Genomic DNA, 20892 nt, shown 5'->3' with positions numbered 1-20892 from the left:
AACCTCACATCCCTCTACACGCTACACAGACTGAACAAGCTGTCATCACTCTTTGAAGAACTGCAGCGCAAAGAACTGTAACAACTTGCAGAACTGAAAAATACCCCTCTTTTGCAATTCAATCTGCGTAACTGCCAGCCACAGGTATTTGCTTTTAAAGTTTCAACAGCCATAAAATTCCCTTATGATAACAGATAGCTAAATCCATTTTAACACGACAATTACTTTGCTAAGTAGTACTGGCCATTTTGCTTGCCTAACGCCTCATTGACAATAAGCCAGTATGTACAACCATGGTCAAAGACCTAGGTAGACTCCTAAAGCCAAATTGTCAAAGGCTGAAAAACAACAATTCATTGTAACTTACTGTGGTAATAAAAACGATGCAAACAGACATTACAACAGCTTACCATACATAGACCGCTGCCATGATAATGCAGAACAAAGTAACGCCAAGCTTTTGCCGCTTCCTGTGGGGCTCTCCAACAAACAGTGCTGCCTGCTATTTAAGCCCTTAACTATCTTTAAAGAGAATGACAAGAACAAGATCAGAATTAACAGGGGGAAAAAAGAGGATATCTTTAACTATGCTTCTAAAAATAGATCAGGACAACTGCTATCTTGTAAAAAACAAAAACAATCCCACCCAATCATCCTTCAGAGTAACCACAGGACAACAAGCTTTAGCTGTATTTTTCTCAAGAGGAACATGCTCCATAAGGTTCACTTACGGGGGGCTGTGACACGCTTACCTGTTCAGAACACCTGATGGAGCTAGCTTGCTTTCTTTAATCTTACAGAACCAAAACACTGAAAACATGTCAGACAACAAATGCAATTGCCCCACAGAGAAAAAAAAAAAAGAGCTCAAAACTTCTTCAATATAAAGTATAATTCTTTTACAGAAACTCTCATGAAAGAGAAAACTTACTGAAGCACTACGTTCTGTTTAAAAGACGTTTTACGAAATCATTTCCTCCTTACATTCTCACAAAGTTATATAAAATTTGTATTAGAACACATTTACTTAAATAAGCATATATATTACAAACTACAACTTGATTCTTAGCCCTCAATGTTCACAAATCCAAATGAGTACTTCAACATTACCCTGTCAGGGGCTAGGAATCATCATCGTACAGCACAGAGACCAGTAAGTTACATTGCAATTGAAATTCTCAAGATATTGGAGGCTCTGAATTTAACATACTAGTTTCCTAAGGGCTGACAGGTACTGCAAAGCATAAGCTATTGGCTCAGCAGGTGCTAACATGAATCTACTTACAGCATTCATCATAGCAAGCTGTGAAGGGTAAGCCTTGCAAGGGAATATAATCTTCACTCCCCCGATAGTATATTCTGACACATCAGAAGACATTTTTCCACGTTTATTTCAGCTTTATAACTGCAATAAAAACAGTATTAATAAGTCAACATTAACAACCAGGCAAAGCCTGAAACAACACATGGTACCAAACAAAAACAAGCAGAAACTGCTAAGCTGATAAGAGGGCTCAGAGTTCAGCATAGTAACAAAAGTGGCATGTATATGAGTGGCACTTATACTACTTGTCATCTGTTCATGCTCGGTCCTTGTTACAAATAAAAACAAGTTACCGCCATCTGATGAGTAACATTAGGAATTTAAGCAATTTTAAAATGAAAACAGCAACAACAAACTATGAATGAAATGCAAACACCATTTTAGATTCTAATTCTCAGATGGAATATTGTTTGGATAAGAACCTGGATCCCTAGATAGCAAATATTTTAGGATATTTAAATGACTATTAAGAGAAAAATAACAATCTTCCAATTCTGCAGGTCCACTAGCAGAAGACGCTAAGACACCAAGATGGAGCAAGCCACAATTCAGCTGGCTTGAAATAAACACTGCAAGGGTTGCTTGCAGTGTTTATTTTATGGCTATGAGAAAGTACAAATGGACAGTGACTTTAAAAAAGAGATGTCTTAAACCAACACCTTTCTTTTACTGGTTACACAGCAATTACTCTGAGGGGGGAATGTGCTGTCGTTCGCTCTACTATTCTGTTCTGTTAGTGTTGTTTGACATCTTTCTCACTCTGGAGAATAAAGGAAAGTCAGTTTCCCTGCCACGCTGAAAACTCTGAATTAAAAATAGCGTAGGTCTGTACGGCTTTTAAAACAACGCCTAGTTTCTCGAAGACACGGAAACTCATCTTGCAGGATTTCAGCGTGTGCAGAATAGAAGCGCAGTTCGATGTTGGCGGCCTTCCAGCGACACGTGAACTCGCCAACCCGTGTCCTCACCTGACTTCTACCGTGTGAGCACAGACACGAGAGAAGCACCCCCGCGTGCCACGATTCACCTCCAGCACCGGCTCTGCCGGCACCGAGCGAGCCCTAACGAAAAGAGGCGAGACCGGGAGCCCACGGCCGGCCCCGAAACCGCCGCCGCGCCCGGGGAGAGGCTTTTCCCTCAGCCAGCGGGCGGAAGGCGGCAGCCACCGGAGGCCTGGGGAGGTTAGAACACAGCGCAGGGAGCCCCACGGCGGAGCGGGGCAGAGCATGGAGCCCCCAGGCCGCTTTAACCCCCTCAGGGCCGCCCGCCGAGCCCGCCGCCCCCCTACCCGCTCCCCCCCGGGCCGCGCGCACCTCACCTCAGGCGAGGCCGCCCCCGGCAGCCTCCCGCTTCCCGCCTCCCGCGCGGCTCGGCCCCGCCCGCCAATGGGCTGTAAGGGCAGGGCGCCGAGCCGCCACTCAGCGAGCCGCACACTGAGCGGCCCCACCCCCGGCCGCCGCACGGCTACAGCCAATGGTGGAGGGGCGTGTTGGCTTCCGGGTTGCCCTTGTTGCTAGGTAACCACGCCGAGCAGCTCCTCCAGCTGCCCTGGGGCTGGAGTTGGGCCTTGGTTGCGCCCCCACTTTGCTGCCCCCCCATTTTCTGCTCCCTCTTTGTTGCCCCTCTTCTTACAACGGCATCAGTGGCTGCTGATCCCTTCCACATTAGAAGTATAAGCACCTACAAATCGATTCAAATCGTCTTTTTTATTTTTTTTTTATTTAAATACAAATACAGCATATAAAATTACACAACGGGAAAAAACAGCACGTGTTTTAATTATTTACGTACATTACACGGAGATGACAAAACCATCCCTGGGAGCCTGACGGTGTCGCACACCGAGGAGCCTGGCGCACAGCTGGGAAGCAGGCTCCACAATCCAGCACTCGTGTCTCTCACTTACTGTCCATCACAGGAAGCAGATGTATGCAAGACTTTCTCAAGTCACACTAAAGAATGAGACCGTTATTTCCGGAATATAAACTGGCTTAAATCAAAAAAATATTTTAATTAAGAATCCTGGATGTTGTCGTTCAAGAAACAGCAAATCTGGGCTGCCAAGCTTAGCAATCCAAGTGTGCTGAAGTACAACAGTCAATTCTGGCACAACAGCCAAACAATCTTCTTTGCTGCAGGCGCATGTGCTGCCTCACGTAAAGCTTGTGTAAGCTTCAGGAACATTGCACCATAAACACCCTTCTGCAACGCCACAAAACATCCACCAAGGCTAACTGCTGCAGTTGTAAATGAAGGAACAACCAACTGCACGCGGTAAGCACAAAGGATTCTTCAGCCTTCTTGTTCACTGAGCTGTGTGGAACTGCTTTGGTATGGCTGAAATCTGTCATCCCTTTCACTACAGGAAATTTAGCTGCTGGCACTGTCGCCTCCAACACTAATTTCTGTTTAAGCTTATCCTTCACTTTATTCCTTTGAGACCAGTTTCAAACTTCCACTGAAGGCTGTCTGACCTTTAAAATTATTATCTCATGAATTGACACTTCGACCAATGGTTTGGGGAAAAAAAAAAAAGTTAAATCTTTTTTTGCTCTGCAACGTCTTGGACAGTCATTTATTTGAATTTTAGTAAAGCTTTCCAATCTCATTTTTTTCTTCACCATCATTTTGCCATTTGCTCAATAAATTAAGTACTCACTTCACAGTGTCAAGAAACCTTTTATGGGTGCATTGCTGTATCACAGAGTTGCACAGAGTGTGCAAGCAAGCAAGCCTGAAAGATCACTCTTACTTTCCCTGGAAATGATTTACCCACCACAACAGCCTCAAAAGTTTTCACTGAAAGCAAAACAAGTCTCCCTGAAGTATTATTCTCTTTTAAGAAGGTTCAGACCTAACCGAATCCAGTGAAAGAAAAATTTCTCGTGCTCCAGCTCCTCGATCCACTTTGGCAGCTCTATCCAAATTTAGGCACCATAGGCCACAGGACTAGCTACAGTATAATCTCATTTGCATTCTTCCTAAACTCCACTTACGCTCATGTTAATTATTTCAATGATAGTGCTCTCAACACACTGGCATAACTGAACATCAGGGTCCATACTCGCAAAATCCCTTGAACAGCTTTTGTAAGGTGAATCTTTACAAAGTCCTGACACTTCATTTGGTTTCTCTTTTAGTTGCTGGAGACCTGAAAAAATAAATAAAAATAAATATTAAAAAAAAAATCAAACATAAATAAATAAATGAATACAGTTGTTATTTTACACCCACAACATAAACATATGCTATTAAATTGTCAATTTAAACCTGGTACATGAAACAGTGACAGTTGAATTCCACAGATTATTTCTACAGACACTACAAATTTTCTTTTTCATTTACCTATATCTGCCTCTTTGTTTCTTTTTATATACCCTCTTAATCTCTTAAACATAAATAGCATCAGAGAACACAGGATCACATGAATAGAACGTTTGTGTTAGACAGAAAAAAAGTCAAAATTACTTGCTAAAAATCAACCAAATGATTTAAACAGCTGTATAAGACATCAGATAGCTCATTTGACTTTGCATTTCCAATGGACTAGGAAGACTTATATGACCATTATGCCTCAGCTGAGAGACAAAAGCGTCCTATTGTTCCCAAAAGCCTTTGCTCACATTTTAACCTTGCACTATAACTGCAAATTCTATTGACAACACTTGCTTGCACAGATACATCTCACAATGATACAAATGGGGAAACAAAGCAAAAGGCTGGCAGTACAAAGCTTAATAAAAAGGGTGCTTTCAGCCTCTTCGGCTTCTAATTTCTCCAACACAATAAATCCACTGAACCCTATCCCTTCTGTATTTACAAATTAACTTTAGCACATTTCATATTGCATTTACTAAGCTTAAACTTTTGAAATATTAACATTATTTTCTCCCTAGGACCATGACGTTACCTTTGAAATATAAGCTGCTTTACTTACGTGTAATAATTGGGTCAAAGTCTCTTGTCTGTGTAGCAACATCAGAGGCACAAACTTGCCCAATCTGTATCAGCAGAGACATAATATCCTCATACAAAGGAGGGAAGGCTTGACAGAACGACACCAAACAAGGCAGGGTTGGCATAAAAAAGGTATAGCGTTTTGATTGGGTTAAAACTATAAAGGAAAAGGAAATGGGTAAGTAAAAAAGCAACTATTATCATAATCCAGTCAAGAATTGTTGTTACTTTTACAATCGTAATTAACACAGTGGCATTGTGGCAAAATTTTATTCAACCTAGACAAATCTAACTTCCACAACCAATGCATTAAGGAGTTGCTGGAATGCTTACCTGTGAGTAGGGTTCCCATCACATTGATAGCTAAACGAGCCACACTGAGGGATTTAGGTAGTGCATACTGGATGCACAAATACGAAAGTAACTGGATAGCAAATATCTGTTAAGTAGGTAAAAGGCAAAAGAAAAATAAGCAAAAAGTTATAAATTGTTTTGCAATTTCAATCCCAAGCTCTTCATGTAATTTAGGAGTTAGTAAATATTCCCCATCTTATAGTCAGAAAATAAGAGCAAGAGAAATCTTAAAAATAGTTACTGTGAAATTTTTATGCTGCCGTAGAAAAAATCAAAAAATCAGATGTTTAACATTAAACAAACAGGTTTTCAAAATCTAAACCTTTATGCAAGTTCCTCTAGCTATAAAGTACCAGATAAAATCTAAGAAGGCAAAACTTCTGCCAACTGTTATATAGGCAATATATACAAAAAAGTTGTTATTGAAAGTGCTTTTATGTTCTTGAAAGTAACATTGAAATGCATGAGCATTTCCTAAGCAAGTGTACACACACATGTCAGCAGAGTCATCACAATCCCAGATTTGGTGGGAGGGCTTTTAATCTAAGGTAAAAGTGCTACCGATACTACCTTAATATACTGGGCAGGTTAGAACGAGACTTATTTTTAAGTGATCCTTTTATTTTCTCCCCCTAACCAATACTGCATCAGCATTAACTACTTCCAGTGACTCCCAAACGAGACGACTGCACAGTACCTGTTTTTCAAGTTCAGGCTGGGCAATGAGCTCAGGTATGAAATCCAGACAGATGTGCATTGATGGAATCCCCGCCACTGTCAGTGCCAGAAGTTCGCACGGATAACCCTGTGGGATTAAGGAAAGAAAACAGATATGCCCAAGGTGTTTTAAAAATTCTGCTTCAATTGAAGTTTTAAATTAGATCTGCATTATTGCTTTTTTTCAAAACAAATATAACTCGCTTTTGTTCAGAAAGACAAGCAACAGGCCTGTACCCCCAAGGCAACATGAAGTAGGCTGGGTGACACACCCAGGGTCTGAATCAGTTCTTTATCCATAGGACTCAACCTATTATTTGCATATAAATTCCTTTTCTGCTCCCCAGACTAAACCAAGCTGCATAGATTCTTTTTCTTTTGTGTCCTTGCCCCGTGTTCCAAACACCACTATAGGCCCCAACTTGCTTATTTCACAACTGCACTATTACAACTTTTCCAGTCACTTAATCAGTTCCAGGTCAAGGCAAATTAACTGCTTTTAAAGAAACTACCATCTGGCAATGAGAGATTTAACACATACCAAAAAACATATTTATATAAAAAATTTGCTAAGCTTCCCCCCCCACCTTCTTTTTTGTGAAGGCCTACAGCTGCTGTGGCAGGGGCCATCCTTTCTCCTTCCACTCTAAAGAGATAAAGTGTGCCCTAGCAAAAAGGAAAGATAAGAAGAAGTTGATATTTGCAGCCAAATTACAGTTTTGAATAATGGGTATATTAATTTAAGAACATGGCCAGAAAAACACTAAACCACACAAGATGTGGAACAAGTAATTACAAGATGAGTACGCCAGTTTTCTTTGGCCTAGAATGGACACACTATTTCAGCATAAATAATGGCAAAGGCACAAACAAAGCATGTGTTTAATGATGAAGAACAGGCATAGTTTAGCTGCTCCTCTCTCAGCTACAACACCGAACAAAAGCACTGAAATTTGGTGGAAATGTGGGTACTACAAATTTGGGAAGATGGGAAAAAGAGGAGTGTGCTTTTGTAATTTGTAAGGAACACAACAATAGCATCCAGCATTCTTTGACCACTTCACTTGGCTCTCTCCTAACCAGAAGAAACATGAAAAGAACTAAAATAATGCAAACCAGACCTGGAAATGAACTAGTTTTACTATGTTGGGGTCGGCTATATACATTTGATGCAGCAGACAGCAGATCAGACACTGGACTTCTCGAAGATTGCACAGCAAGCTATCTTCTTCTTCCTCTAGTTCTGGACTCTTAGGACCTGAGGTACTCTGAACGCTCTTTAGCAAACTGTATGTATTACTGCCCTGAGTTTTCTCATCTTCTGTTGGTAAGCAGATCTCTAGAAGGATCTGCACAGCAGCGCTGTCCTGTGAAGAAAATAAGCAACAGAGCACACATAAAAAAAAGAAATAAGAAACAAAATACAAAGTAATGACAATTTAAGAAATTAAAGGCTGCCAAATGGCTAGAATTTCTGGCTATAGAACGTTTTTGTATCGGAAAAGAAATCCCACAACTCAGTTCCAGAATCATAAACCCTAGAGAACATTAACAAATTATCTGAACAAAAGCTTAAATCCACCAGATTATTGTAACCACAGGTCAGAACAATCTTTTCAAGGGAATCACGTACTGTTTCAAAATACATCTCCAACAGCCCCCTAAAGCATCCAGATCAGCCAAAAAACACTCATGACCATGCAATTCACATAATTTGGAGGGGACTATGCTACCCATTTAAGTATAAAACCTCCATTAACTCAAAAACCATCTTCTACGAGGGATTCTAGATGTGCCATTCTTCCAGACAAAGGTAAGAATAGAATGTCTGTGAAACAGGATTACCCAGGAACTCCCCAGAAATAGTCAACAATCTGAATGCAAGAATTAAAAATAATTAAAAAAAAAAAAAGACAACCTTTTTATTTATTTTCCACTTCTGTATTTGTTTTGTAATTGTCTTTCTTCATGTCATTCAATATCCATTCCCCCCCCTTACCTGAGCAGCAAGCAATGCATTTTTTAATTCTTCCCTTGTAACTTCTGGGGCTTCTGGACCCATTGCATTATTTTGAGATGGCCTAATGTCCTGTTCTGCTGTTTCTTTTAGGTGAGCATTGAGGTAAGCTTTCGATGCAAGAAGATATCCATTCAACATGTGCAAAGTTATATCCATCAGAGGAGGGCTCCTAATGTAGGAACACATACAATAAAGTAATTTCAGTAAGCAGAATAATAAGATAGTAACAATAAAAACAAACTTAAAAGAACTCCAAAAGGATTCACTCGATTGTACTCTGGTCCATACTAAAGCTGCTTTCTCCAACACAGCAAAATACTAAAGGGTACAAGCCTTTCTGCTGTCCTGCCACTCAGTCCTTCTTCTCTCATGCACGCATATGCATGCATACCCTCTACACAAACAAGAAGCTACTTCAGAGAATAACTTCTGACAAACAAAGGAAACTAGAAAAAATTCTGCTATATGTGAATTTAAACCAAAATAATGATCTGAATGATGGAGAAAATATAAGGCAGAGAAGCTCTAAACAACTGCTTCTACAATACCAACATGATGGTTTTCAAATCACATTGCATTATAAATCTCTCTGACAGTTTTAGAAGCTTGGGATTTTCAATTTGCAGCCAGGGCTGAATGGACATACATTTAAATATTTCTCCTACGGGTTGGCATTAAAGATGTCATCAATAGAAACTTGAAGTCTAGCAGAGTTGTAGCAAGCCTAATGAAAATTGGATTAACAGCTCAATTGCTAAAAGGCAGGGGGGCAGATGCATACCAACAAGAATATGAAGAACAAATCAAGATGATACTAGCCATTTATTATGAACAGAAGGGTATTAAAAAAAAACACAACAACAACAAAAGGGGCAAAAATAAACCACAACTGATAGAAGATGTGAAAAAGAATACAAAAAGGAAAAAAGCTAGGGGTTGAAGTACTTTTACAAGCTGGTCTGCTGCTATCAATTATGATCATTTCTACTACTAAAATTCTCAGCTTGTTCTTCTATATCAAAGCCACAGTGCAGCTTTACACATACTCCTCTGTCATCACTGACAGCTACAGGAAGTAATTTCTCTGCACTGCTAAAAGACTTAGTTGAAAAATGAAGCAAATCTACCTCTGTTACATACAACCAGCACCTGCTGGCAGAAACCACTACCCAAAAAGAAAATATTTACAGGTCCATGAAGGATGTCAAAAGACAACTGTGAAGTGGAAGGATGCTACAGTTACAACCACCACCACCACCATGTGGCAGCAGCCATTTTAAGCATGCTGCAACGTCTAGAACAAATTCACACACACAAATCTAAAATGGATGATCTATGTGCAAATCACAGTTTCCAAAATAGAACTACATGTAAGGCTGTTTAACAAGACACTCAGCTGGACAATATGACATGCTCAAACAGCGTGCACAGTTCACTCAATCCTCAGACCAACAAGCTTAATACAAGAATATGGTGCAGCAAAAGATGGATCTTAGAAGCTCGTAAGACTAGTTTGAAAATATTTCAAAGTAATGAACCTTTTTAGTTTTTTATGAGACACCTTTATGTACAGCACTCACTATGTATCAATATAAGTACCGCAGAGCATAAAAAGCTAAAAGAGATGCTTACCTATGAACTCTCTGATCACATCTTAGTACAATCAAAGGATCAATCATCAGATCATTCTGAGTGTATTTCTGTTGTCGGACTATTTTTACTGAAGGCTGCAGAGCATTAACAGTCATAACCCATAACCTAAAATGAGATTGTTTCAAAGTTGCTTTTTTTGTTTGTTTGTTTTTTTACTAGATAGTCCATAAGAAAAAAAAGGATTTGTTTCCTGCTGTTCGCAACAGCAAACTAAATGGTATTTTGAGCCTACCTTCTCGGCATCACAGTGTTAAGAACCATCCAAAGTTTATTGACTGTCTGAAGAATCCTCCGAGGGACTCCAGCATTCAGCAAGCAATTCATATTTGATGTCAATACTTCTGCATATGGGATCAATTCACCAGCAGAGAGAAGTGTTAAGTGCTCTAAAATCTGCATCAGCTGCGTATGATTTCCAGGCAGCATGGAAAATGCTATAAAACAAAGACAATGGTAAAACTGGACTTATGACATTTTTGCTGACTTCTTGACCTGAAGACTCCTAAGTTAACGAGCTTGCAGCAGAGTATTTTGTTTGATCATACTGCATTTGCATAAAGAAATTAAATGACTACGCACTTCCAAACCCACTATATTCCTTCCACCAGTTTGGAAAGAAAATTGCTTACTTCAAACAAAGCTTTTACCTTCCTGGAGCTGTTTAGGAGAATGATTCTTCGCAATGTTTGTAAGAAGCATCCTCCTCAGTAAGGCATCAGTGCCCGTGATCTGTTCCTCACAGATCCAGTCCTCCACGATGCAGAGGTGAGGGTAGTTAGTTGCAAGAAGGCGTAACAGTGCAGAATGCAAGCCTTTAAGGGCATTAAGAGAGTATACACTTCAGATTTAAATAGTTACATTAGTCACCTGAACACATTTGTGCCTACCATTTCAACAATAGATCTTAACTGAATCACTGCCAAAATGTTCAACGAGCTTGCATGTTTAGAGCCTGAAATTCTACCTCCAACAGAAAGGAAAAGTTCCATTTTGGAAAGGTGGGAGGACCCTACAGCAGCTTTTAAACTTAGCCTGAAACAATTATAAATTCTCAGGTAATTCCCACACTAACTACTCTAGAAAGAATTACCCTCCTCAAACTTTCACAGTTACTCTTTAAATATATCTATAATTTCACTAGTTACTATTGACACAGTTTAAATGAAACAAAAAGGCAAGCACACTTTGATACAACCAGCAGCAGAAGAGCTGGAAACAAGCTTAGCTGTCTTTCTTTATCGACATTAGACTTTGATGCACAGATATACCTCCCAGTTCCTGCTGCAGTCCTTGGGCCTGCCGGATGAGGTACTTGATTGGAATCTGATCCATTAACGCTGAAGAGTAAGACTTGGGTTTTCTTTGCATGGCAGCTACAAGGGAATGAGAAAAAATCCACACATAACAGTTACAGTGTGAAAAAAATATATTTCCCCAGCTGAATCGGTAAGGAAAATGTGAGGCATTAGCCTCTATATTATTCAATTAAAATAGAGAAAACCCCTAATAGCACACCTCATTCCTGGTAAAGCATTAAACTACGTCCTTTAGGAAACTATTTCTGTGAACATTTCCATTTAAAGACTTCCCTGTCATCTAGATTTTTCACATCTTCATACTATTTTTGATCAAGTCCAACAGATTTTGAGATCATACTCAAATCTGCACTATTTGTATTCAACATTAAAAAAAATAGATATAAATATTATGTTTTCATTGAAATGAAACTCAGTCAGTAATGTACACAACGTTCTTTTAGAACTGGTAAAGCCACAATTTGAAAGATAGAAAGGGATCATTCAGCCTTGCCAACTATAAAATTATAAAATTGCCAGCCCAAAGAGATTTGCTTAGTTTGCTAACACATGAACAAATGAAGATCTGAAGTGATTAAGAAGTCTTAGCTATTTGTTGCTAGATTTATCACATGGTCAAAAATATTTATAAAAATACAGAAATACATTCATGTAAATGTAAATAACTTTTTGGCCAGCTTGGACCTTTTTCAATCTGGAAAACCAATTACTCAGCTAAGGATTTTTAGCAGACAGTTTATCTGCTTTATTTCTATGGTAATGCTGTATTTACTACAAGAATCTAAGCTTTTCATACTGTGCTTGAATCTGACAGCAACATAAATTTTTGGCTATTGTAAGAATCCCTCTAGTTGCATCAAATTTTTAGATTGTTATTTTTCAGAGATTCATTCACATATACCTAGTGTCTTCGTGTTTGCCAGAAGTGCTTCTTCGTATGACAGGACATAGTAGAGGACAAGCAATTGCGTTGTGATGCTGTAACGCTGAGTAAGACGAGTATTTTCTCCCTGTATAGAAAACCACAAACAAATGTCACATTGCATTCCTGATTCCTGAGAACAAAAATTTGTATTTACCTGCAAATATGAAAAAAGATAAAGTAATAAACCTTGTATAAAAATATCAAGCCATAGGAGGTCCAAGCTGAAAGTTGAAGATTTTTTTTTTCTTTTCTTAAAAGTTTCCAACATAAAAGGTATTTTTGATGTCTTGGTAGTCCCAGGATTCCAGCACAAGTTAATATTTACTACTCATTCAACATACATCCAGGCAACCCACACTTCTATCAAAAAGAAAATGTTTCTTTCAAAAACAGCTAGAGTGCTTTAATGACTTAGTATTTTTGATCTAAGAAGGCCAAATCAGTACAAAAATTATACAAATCCAAGATAAAAAATTCCTCTTTCTAATTCATTTTACTGCTAGGAAGAACCCATGATTTTTAAGAAGTGTTCTAATTTGTATTTTTAATACTGTGAGTTGATTACTTCCCAAAGAAATGGGTAAAAGGGGGACAAATATCAATTCTCCTGGAAATCTAGGTAGCACTAAAAAGACTCACTTATAAACATATGACCATCACTGTAGGGCAACAAGTGTGTAAGGACTAAAGACAAAAAATAAGACAACTTACAGAATCTGAAACAAGCATGTATACAATATACTAAACCACACATACATTGACATGAAAGTACATGAAAGAAACAAACAAATTGTTTACCCCAGTGAGTCCCTGGAAAACATTCAGTATCTCCTGTTCCGTGACAGGCTGATTTGTGGCTTCTGGGTTGGATTTTGATGCAGGAGTAAGAATAGAGTTAATGTAGACATCAATTAGAGGAAGCAGCTGAGGATGGAGTGGAGTGGTGGTTTCACAGAGCTGCCGATAGATCCAGTCCTAGAAAAAAACATGCCATGTTTAGTTTCAAAGCTGACAGGTAATTCTTTTGTTTGCAAGTACAGTCCTTTTTAACTAGTTACAAAAAATTGTATTTGAATGAGGTTTTGACTTTGGAAAGTATAATACCTGTTCTGAGTTGAATGTAGTCATAAACTGCATATCCAAAAAGAGCCTTCTCTGCTCTACACAGATCTACCAATAAAGCTTGTCCTGGCTGAAAACATTGCTCAGACTACGATTTTAGCACAGAAAGAGGACAGGGATAACCTTCTAATTATATATAACTTAACTATGTTCAGAATCCTGGATTACAGAGCTATATAACTAGGTATCCTAACTCAATACATGGACCATTCTTAGGTATCCTAACTTAATACATTGTCCCTTCTTAAATTGCATGGTAATAGACAGTAAGATTCATTAATAACTCTGTTCATATTGTAACTTTTTAGGCAATTCTACCAAAAAAATAAAGCCTGCAAAGCCTAGTCAACATCCAAAACAAAGAACAGAAATAAAATGAATATCATACCTTAATGGATACTTTGTGCTTGGTGAATGACCGGCTTCTTAAAAGCTGGTAAATGCAGTGAATAGGTAAAAAACCAATAATGTTGGCACTGAGATTGCCTGTAACTGGCACACGAACTGCATGGGCTGTGACAACCTAAAAGAAAGTTATAATTACCAAGAAAAATACCACAAAAAATATATATATCACTATATCACAACATATCTGCACGATGTGACAAAGTTACACAGCTGCATCCTTTCAGGCATTTATTTATTTTTGGTTGTTTGGTAGCTGAAGAATACTTTTACGTAGTTTAATACAGTATATGCAAAATTGTAGCAAATATACTACATTTATAAACAATTTCCTGTTACTATATTTTTATTTAATTCTAGACTATTTTTCTCCTTTGCTTTCCCATTATTTAAAAACAGCCTAATGTTCAAAACACATTAGATCGCTGTGCAAAAAGAAAAGGCTAAAGTTCTTCATTATAGGGATGGTGCAACTTCTTGTAGGTCAAACCAAAGCGATTAAAGGAAAGAAAAAAAAAGCAAAGGAAAAAAAAAAGGCTTAGACTTCAAATACCTGTTCAGTGAAAATCTCCTGTGTGAAGATTGTCTTCATTCTGCTCAGAGAGCTGGGCTTTATAACAATCTGAAACAAACAAACAAAATTTTAAGTTCTAGCTTTCTTATAAGTTCTGTAAATTTATTTTATTAACTATTAACTTTTTAAAATTTGTCTTCATTGTGGTAAAAGGAAAAGATTGACATATCTAAACTTGACATGTAAAACAAACCCTGTTTTCAAACATCACAAGTTCACGACTATATATTCCTCATCTTGCAATCTAACTAACTAGCTTAACAATTGGTTGAAGCAAGTCTCCCTTGATAACTTACAAAAGTGAATTAAGTATTACAGATAGATATTTCTTTAAACTGTTTAAAATAAAACCTTTGCAGATCAGTTTGGAAACAACATCAGTTCATCATCTTTAAAAATAATTTCTTGTAAATAATGATTTCAACAAGTCAACTTTTTTGAAGGTACCTTTTATCATAACATTCCTCTGTACCAAGTGTTATGCACAGTGTGATGTGTTTCTAGAGGAACTAATTTAAGTTAGTTACTCATTTATTGGGTATATGTTTACTCAGGTACATTAGCAAAACCAAGGGTTTTTTTATTAAAATTAAAGTAAATACAAGAGTATAAATTCACAGTAAGAAAGTGAATTTTAACAGAGAAATGTGTGTGTTAGAAACAGCTTAGGACTTACCTTCATTCCCAAAGTGGAGCAGACCAAATCAATGATAGCGCTGAGCTGATTACTGTGGAAATACATGGCTACCAAGAGAAGCATTTCTCCAAAGGAAGCAGACACACCAGAAATACTACGATACCAAAGAGGAAGAGTTAATTCCCAACAAGACATAAGTAAATATGAGAATAATGGAAACACTAAAAACAAAAGAAGCCTGCTCTCACCTTTCAAAGTAAGCTTCTTCCTTTATCATCCAACTAAGCCACATTACCATGAGTTGCTCCTGTTCCGGTGTACTGCACAAAGAAATTACAGAAAAGATCCATTTCCCAGGAATTACAGTTAGTTTAACTAACAATTACTAGCAGGAAAAAAAAAAAAAAAAAAAGAGTATTTGAGGAATCTTATACCAGGATACTTTCTGACACTGTCTACTTAGCATCAAACAGCAGATAAGCACTGATATTTAGCATGAACTTCGAAGTCTGGGCAAGAGTCCAGCTGTCAGGCAATTTCCTGTCTTGAAAGCACACAGCAAAAAGCTACATCCATTAAATAACTATGTTGCTACTTTTTTGAATAAGGTCCCTAAAGAATTTAGTCATAAATATGTTCGGTGGAAAAGTAACCGGTAAGGCCTACTTTAGCCTTCAAAAACCATTCCAAACTAAGCTACTGCCAATACTCCCCTCAAAAGATTGGTTACCAGCACGTGGGTGAGCAGAGCACAGTTTCAGACACTTACAGTAGCGTGAAATAAATCCCTTCAACTAATGTAGGGAGATTAGTATAAAGAATTAGGAGAGAAAAAAACTGCATCTCTGGAGGTCATTGCCTTAGCTGTATTAGAACAGTAATATCTTTACAAAACTCCTCCTTTATTGTGGTACCTGACAAGAGTGGAGAAGGCCAGAAGCATACAAAAGGAAAGAGAAACGAAGCGAACACCAGCTGGAGTTGCAGGAGGCCGGCTGGTCATCAGCTGCAGGAGCTGCTCAGCTTCTTCATCAGTTGGTCTGAAGGGGGAGGAGAAAACACTGATCATTTAACAGGGATTTCCAACCTCATCAGAATGGTTAAAGATTAAAGTTTCTCTATTATTTAATCTGTTTATCAAGTTACTATCAATATACGAATATCTAGATTAACGGGCACTTCTCTTTGAACTGAAGAATCCCAATAAAAATCTCTGCTAAGAGATAACAGTGAGAAAACTTCCCCAGGCCATAAGCATGCCTATTGGTACAACAGACTTAAAACCAAAACTAATGTTGTATGAAGATGCTACATTAGCGCTCTCTAAAACGTAAAACCAGAGAAAAAGAAATTCAAAGTTCATACAAAGTACGTTGCTAGACTATTCAGCTGTTCTACACCCTTAGGCCTAGACTTACTTTAATGAAATCTGTAACACTGATTTTGCAGCATTAAACAGAGGAACACACTTCATGCATTAATATTATTTTAAGTTAAAAAAAATTGATAGACAGTGAGTAAAAACATATTAAAGAGCATTAAAACATTCATTACTTCAGCCCAGCTATTCCCATTAAAGCACAATAGAGACGTAACAATGCGCTGGCTTTCACGACATGCTCTTCCTTCAGTCCCGAATACACGGACACATTTGGCTCCATATCAACATCTGCTTCTTCAACAATGTGTGTGCTGCGAACTGTGGGAAGGATTCCCATGAGCTCCAGGAGCAGCTGCCTTCTCATTTGCCAAAGCACAGAACTGATATTATCTCTTTTTCTCTGTGTAAGAGGTTAAAAGAGGAGAACAACAATATAAAATTAATCTTATCAGACACTACATTATAGAAGAGCTTCCGTAATTCAAGAAAAAAAAAAAAGAGAGAATGGGAAGGACTGAGGTTTTGTTTATTTGTTTGTTTTAAAGAAAATTTTCTTTACCGGGGAACATGCAACACATGTATGTCTCACCTGTTGGCCATTTCGGATAAATGTTCCAAACCAAGTTCGAACCTTTGCGTTTGTTCCAAGTAGCAAACCACTCACAAAACACACCAGGTCACTCACTCCATCGTCCGAAGATTCATTTTTGGTGTGATCCAGGGTCAAAGCTACACCAAGACCTGGTAGATGGCACTCCTCTACCTAGATAAAATGTCCAGGCTCAATTATCTTTTTAACATTCCACTAAGATGACAAATATTATTCATGTCTTGTCTCATGACAGATGAGTTACAGGCTTACCACCATGCCTCGGACCCTGAGAGCTTGGGAAGGGTTCATTTTACACAGGTGACGGAGTGCTTCTGTTCTACGACGGCCTCCAACACTTTCCTCATCCTGCCGTTCACCATTCTTAATCAAGCCTCTACAGACTAAATATCCAACAGGAGGCATTAGTAAATCTGACCTTTCCAACAGAAAGTCACATATCCATAAACACAAAGCCAAGCCATTTTGTTCGGCTCACTATGATTTATTAACGCAGCTACTCCAAGAACTGGTGATTAACACTGAGTAGGACAAACAAGGAAATGGTCTTCCCCCTCTGAGAAATTACAGCATCTTTGTAGATTTACACATCATCCATTTATTATTTATACTTCATCTAATACAACCTGTGCATCTGGCAGCCCTAGAGACTGAAATCTTACTGCAGGGTACAGGATACTAAACGGGCAATGTCAATACAAATCTTTCACATCATAATATGGCTCAATCTGAAGGACAGGTACTATTAGCAAAGCTAGACCAGGTTCATCATCCCAGTCATTCACTGCCTTTAAAAAGGTGACCAACAGATGAGAAGCTGCAACATGCACACAGCGAGTCTAAAGTCAGGCTGCAAAAAGGGGAGTGAACGTGATGAGAAGGGGAGGCCTATCAGCATCTCTAAGCATAAATGCATTCAATTACATTTCATAAGCTAAGCACTCATCAGTTCAAATACTCAGAATATATGGTTTAGCCTAGAATGAACTTCATTGCTAGAAACTATTTCAAATCTTTATTTTTAAGCTGGACAAGAAGAAACTAACTCACCCTCATTAAAGCTATCAGGAACATTGGCCACCAGGAGGCAGAGGAACCAGGCTCCATTTTTGACATGCAACAGAGCCTCTGCTACATCAACTATGGGCAACAGTGACGGCAACTCTGGATAAAAAATTTTAGAAGTTACAGAGTTTCACTATGAAACAAATAAAAACTTGTATTTAATATGCTGTTAAGTAACATATCAAACCAATGAACGAAAAAAAAAATCTACCTGTGGTTTATTCCTCTTTCAAAAAGCTATACAGCTGAGATTAACCTTAAATCAGTCATGATAGGTCAAAAAGTTTTGTTTTCTTTTAAGTTTGTATTGCTTTTGAATTCATAACTTCTTACAACATTAATACAAATGGAATATATTTGTAGTTTTTATATCTCTATATATACCTGCTTGCAAAATACAGAGAACATCTGCTGCCTCTTCCAGATAGACAGGACTCTCAAAGAGCTCCGAAGACTTGAGAAAAAATTCTCCATTTGATTCTGACACCTGCAAGGCATTATTTATCATCACTGAACAAGTTTTAGGAAACAATTTGTCTGATCAGACTTCCCTAGATTGAAATTCAATAGATTTGATCTATTCAAACTGCCAAAAACATATAGCTAGAAACATCGAATAGTCAAGGAAATGTTTAGAGTAATAAATATTTACTAACAGAAGTACGTCAATACAAGTAGCGTTATTGTTTCTTTCTAGAAGAAAAACAGCTGAGAATTCTAAAAATACGTTAAGTTCACACAAGGAAAATAAAATACAGAAGAAAAAAATACGAGAAATAGGGTAGCTAACATACTGCAATAAGAGTAAGAACACAATTTCATTTTCAAATATAGTTTCTGCACTGATGCATCACAAAATCGCGTTATATTTGAGTAAAGCACGTTATGAGATACACTGAACAAATATTACATTAGAAAAGATTACCCTTATTTGTTCTGAGGAAGAAAGACTTCCTCTAGGACGTTGGGTTCATAAGGAGTTTACTCACAAGCCACTGTTCGATAAAATGGAAACTGTAAGCCTTGAAGCACCAGGTAAGATCTGGAGAAGTGTACTCACAACAGCAGTAGCAGTAGTAACATAACGGGGCAGTACATCAACTTATTAAGAACAAAGCCTTCTGGCTTCTTTGTCTTGCTAATATAAAATTCACAATTACCCAGAAAGGAAGAAATTTACCTTATTCATAATTGCCAGTAATTCGCTGAGTACGAGCCGGAGCCGGCGAGGCGAATCGCTATGCTCGAACTCCAGCGTCAGGCCGTGCTGCAGCTGCGACACCAAGATGCTTTCTCCACTGCCTCCTCCTAGCTTGTGCCTACCAGATGATTAAAACACAACAGTTACCACATCTTTTGTATGCACTGGCAGCTTTTCAGGTCAAAGACAATAATTCCTCAAGAATTTCTTCTATCACACTAAAGACTGGACTGTTGTACCCGTAGAGCGTTAGACAACCTACTTAGGCGGATTAACGTGGTGTATTCAGAAAATACCAGCAGAATGACCAGGGTCTGTGCTCCCCACAGCCCAGCCAAAAGCCCAGGCAGCTCTTCGGCCCCTCAGCGCGTACCGACCGCCCCCAAAAGCCCCGAATATATCGAATAAAGCCGCAGGGAGGCCACTGGCAGCCACCCGGGGAGTTACCGGAGCTGCTGCTCTTTGCTGGCGTCCTGCTCCAGGGCGTGAAAGTCGACGGAGAGCAGGGCCACGATGGAGTTGACCGCCTCGACGCCCGAGAGGAGCCGCAGGATGAGCTTTTTGTCCTGCGCCCAGCTCTGGCTCTGGTCCGCGGGGGCGCACAGGGCCATACGCACCAGGCAGGGCAGCAGCAGCCGCAGCTCGGGGTCGCTCAGGGCGGCCAAGCGCACCACGTCCACCTTCTGCATGGCCTCGAAGGCGTAGGGGCTGACGAACTGCAGCCCCGAGCACTCGGCCATGGCGGCGGCCGGCCCCGGGTCCCCTCAGCCGGGCGCTGCCAACGGCGCGAAGCGATCGCGTCACGGCCCTGAGGGGAGCGGCGGCGGCGGGCGGGCGGCCTCGGCCCGCCCCTTCCTCTCCCTCCCTGCTCCCCGAGAGGAAATAAGGAAACACCGCAATCAAGGCTTCATGAATAATTTATTCCATTTGATTTTTTTTGTTATTTTTTTTTTAAAAAGTATAAACCTTTTTTTTTTTTTTTCTCTCATTTCCTCAATCACAATTTGTACAACTCAGTGTTTATGGCATTCGGCAGCAATAGTGTTTGTTCCTTAATCACTTTTTGTTATGTCATGATAAATACGGCGGCTTGGACCATTAAGTGTCACGGCTGTGAGAGAACGTAAATTAAAAAAAAAAAAAAAAGAATAAAAAAAATAAAAGAAGACAACCCTCCCCTTGGCGCACCCCACGTGTGGTGAGGGGGCGGTGAAGGTGACATGGCTCCCAGGTGGGCACCCGGCCCTCACGTCCAGTTCGCTCCGAAAAACCTCAACGCTGGAGCACAACGGCCCGAAACAGTGACCCTGAGGAGTGTGGCAGGTCCCAAATCCAGTTCTACTGTAAATTAAGCTCTACACCACTGAAAATGGAAAGTACACCCACTAACAATAACGACAACGAGAATAATAATTAAAAAAAAATAAGTATGAAGCATAGTCCTGGGTCCTTTAATTAGTTTTAAAAAAGGAAAAAAAACCTTCCCAGCTGGAGGTCGTTGAGACAGTAATGTCATACCACGTCACCTAATTGAGAAAAATTCTCAAAAGAAACCCAGATCAAAACATTGTTTATGCAGCATTACTATTGAAACAGACTGATATGCTGTGCCATACTGTTGTGCAGCAAAT

At 39.1% G+C, this 20892-nt stretch overlaps 2 protein-coding genes across 3 annotated transcripts in view; both read right to left on the bottom strand.

The window, feature by feature from the left end:
• BRIP1 (BRCA1 interacting protein C-terminal helicase 1) overlaps positions 1–2696 on the bottom strand; it is a 58665-nt gene extending 55969 nt beyond the window's left edge. For both annotated transcript variants that reach the window (XM_032201016.1, XM_032201017.1), the window contains exons 1-3: positions 2643–2696; positions 1286–1405; positions 411–522 (exon numbers count right to left, since the gene is read on the bottom strand). In XM_032201016.1, the coding sequence (XP_032056907.1) occupies positions 411–522; positions 1286–1378 (205 nt within the window). In that variant the 5' untranslated portion in view covers positions 1379–1405; positions 2643–2696. The remainder of the gene's footprint in view (positions 1–410; positions 523–1285; positions 1406–2642) is intronic.
• A 347-nt stretch (positions 2697–3043) lies between these two features.
• INTS2 (integrator complex subunit 2) lies at positions 3044–20018 on the bottom strand. Its single transcript, XM_032200980.1, has 24 exons — positions 19709–20018; positions 19241–19379; positions 18445–18547; positions 18046–18159; positions 17248–17378; positions 16975–17148; positions 16559–16785; positions 15919–16044; positions 15253–15324; positions 15044–15158; positions 14347–14415; positions 13777–13911; positions 13065–13241; positions 12243–12351; positions 11294–11398; positions 10673–10837; positions 10258–10459; positions 10005–10130; positions 8352–8541; positions 7474–7719; positions 6333–6440; positions 5615–5720; positions 5262–5438; positions 3044–4475 (listed from the first exon to the last, which is right to left on the bottom strand). The coding sequence occupies exons 1-24, from the start codon at positions 19999–20001 to the stop codon at positions 4306–4308; spliced, it is 3579 nt and encodes a 1192-aa protein (XP_032056871.1). The 5' UTR covers positions 20002–20018; the 3' UTR covers positions 3044–4305.
• Positions 20019–20892: the final 874 nt, after the last annotated feature.

The sequence above is a fragment of the Aythya fuligula genome, chromosome 20 (assembly GCF_009819795.1).
Source record: "Aythya fuligula isolate bAytFul2 chromosome 20, bAytFul2.pri, whole genome shotgun sequence".
Taxonomy (NCBI): Eukaryota; Metazoa; Chordata; class Aves; order Anseriformes; family Anatidae; genus Aythya; species Aythya fuligula.
This window is presented reverse-complemented; position numbering and strand designations above follow the sequence as displayed.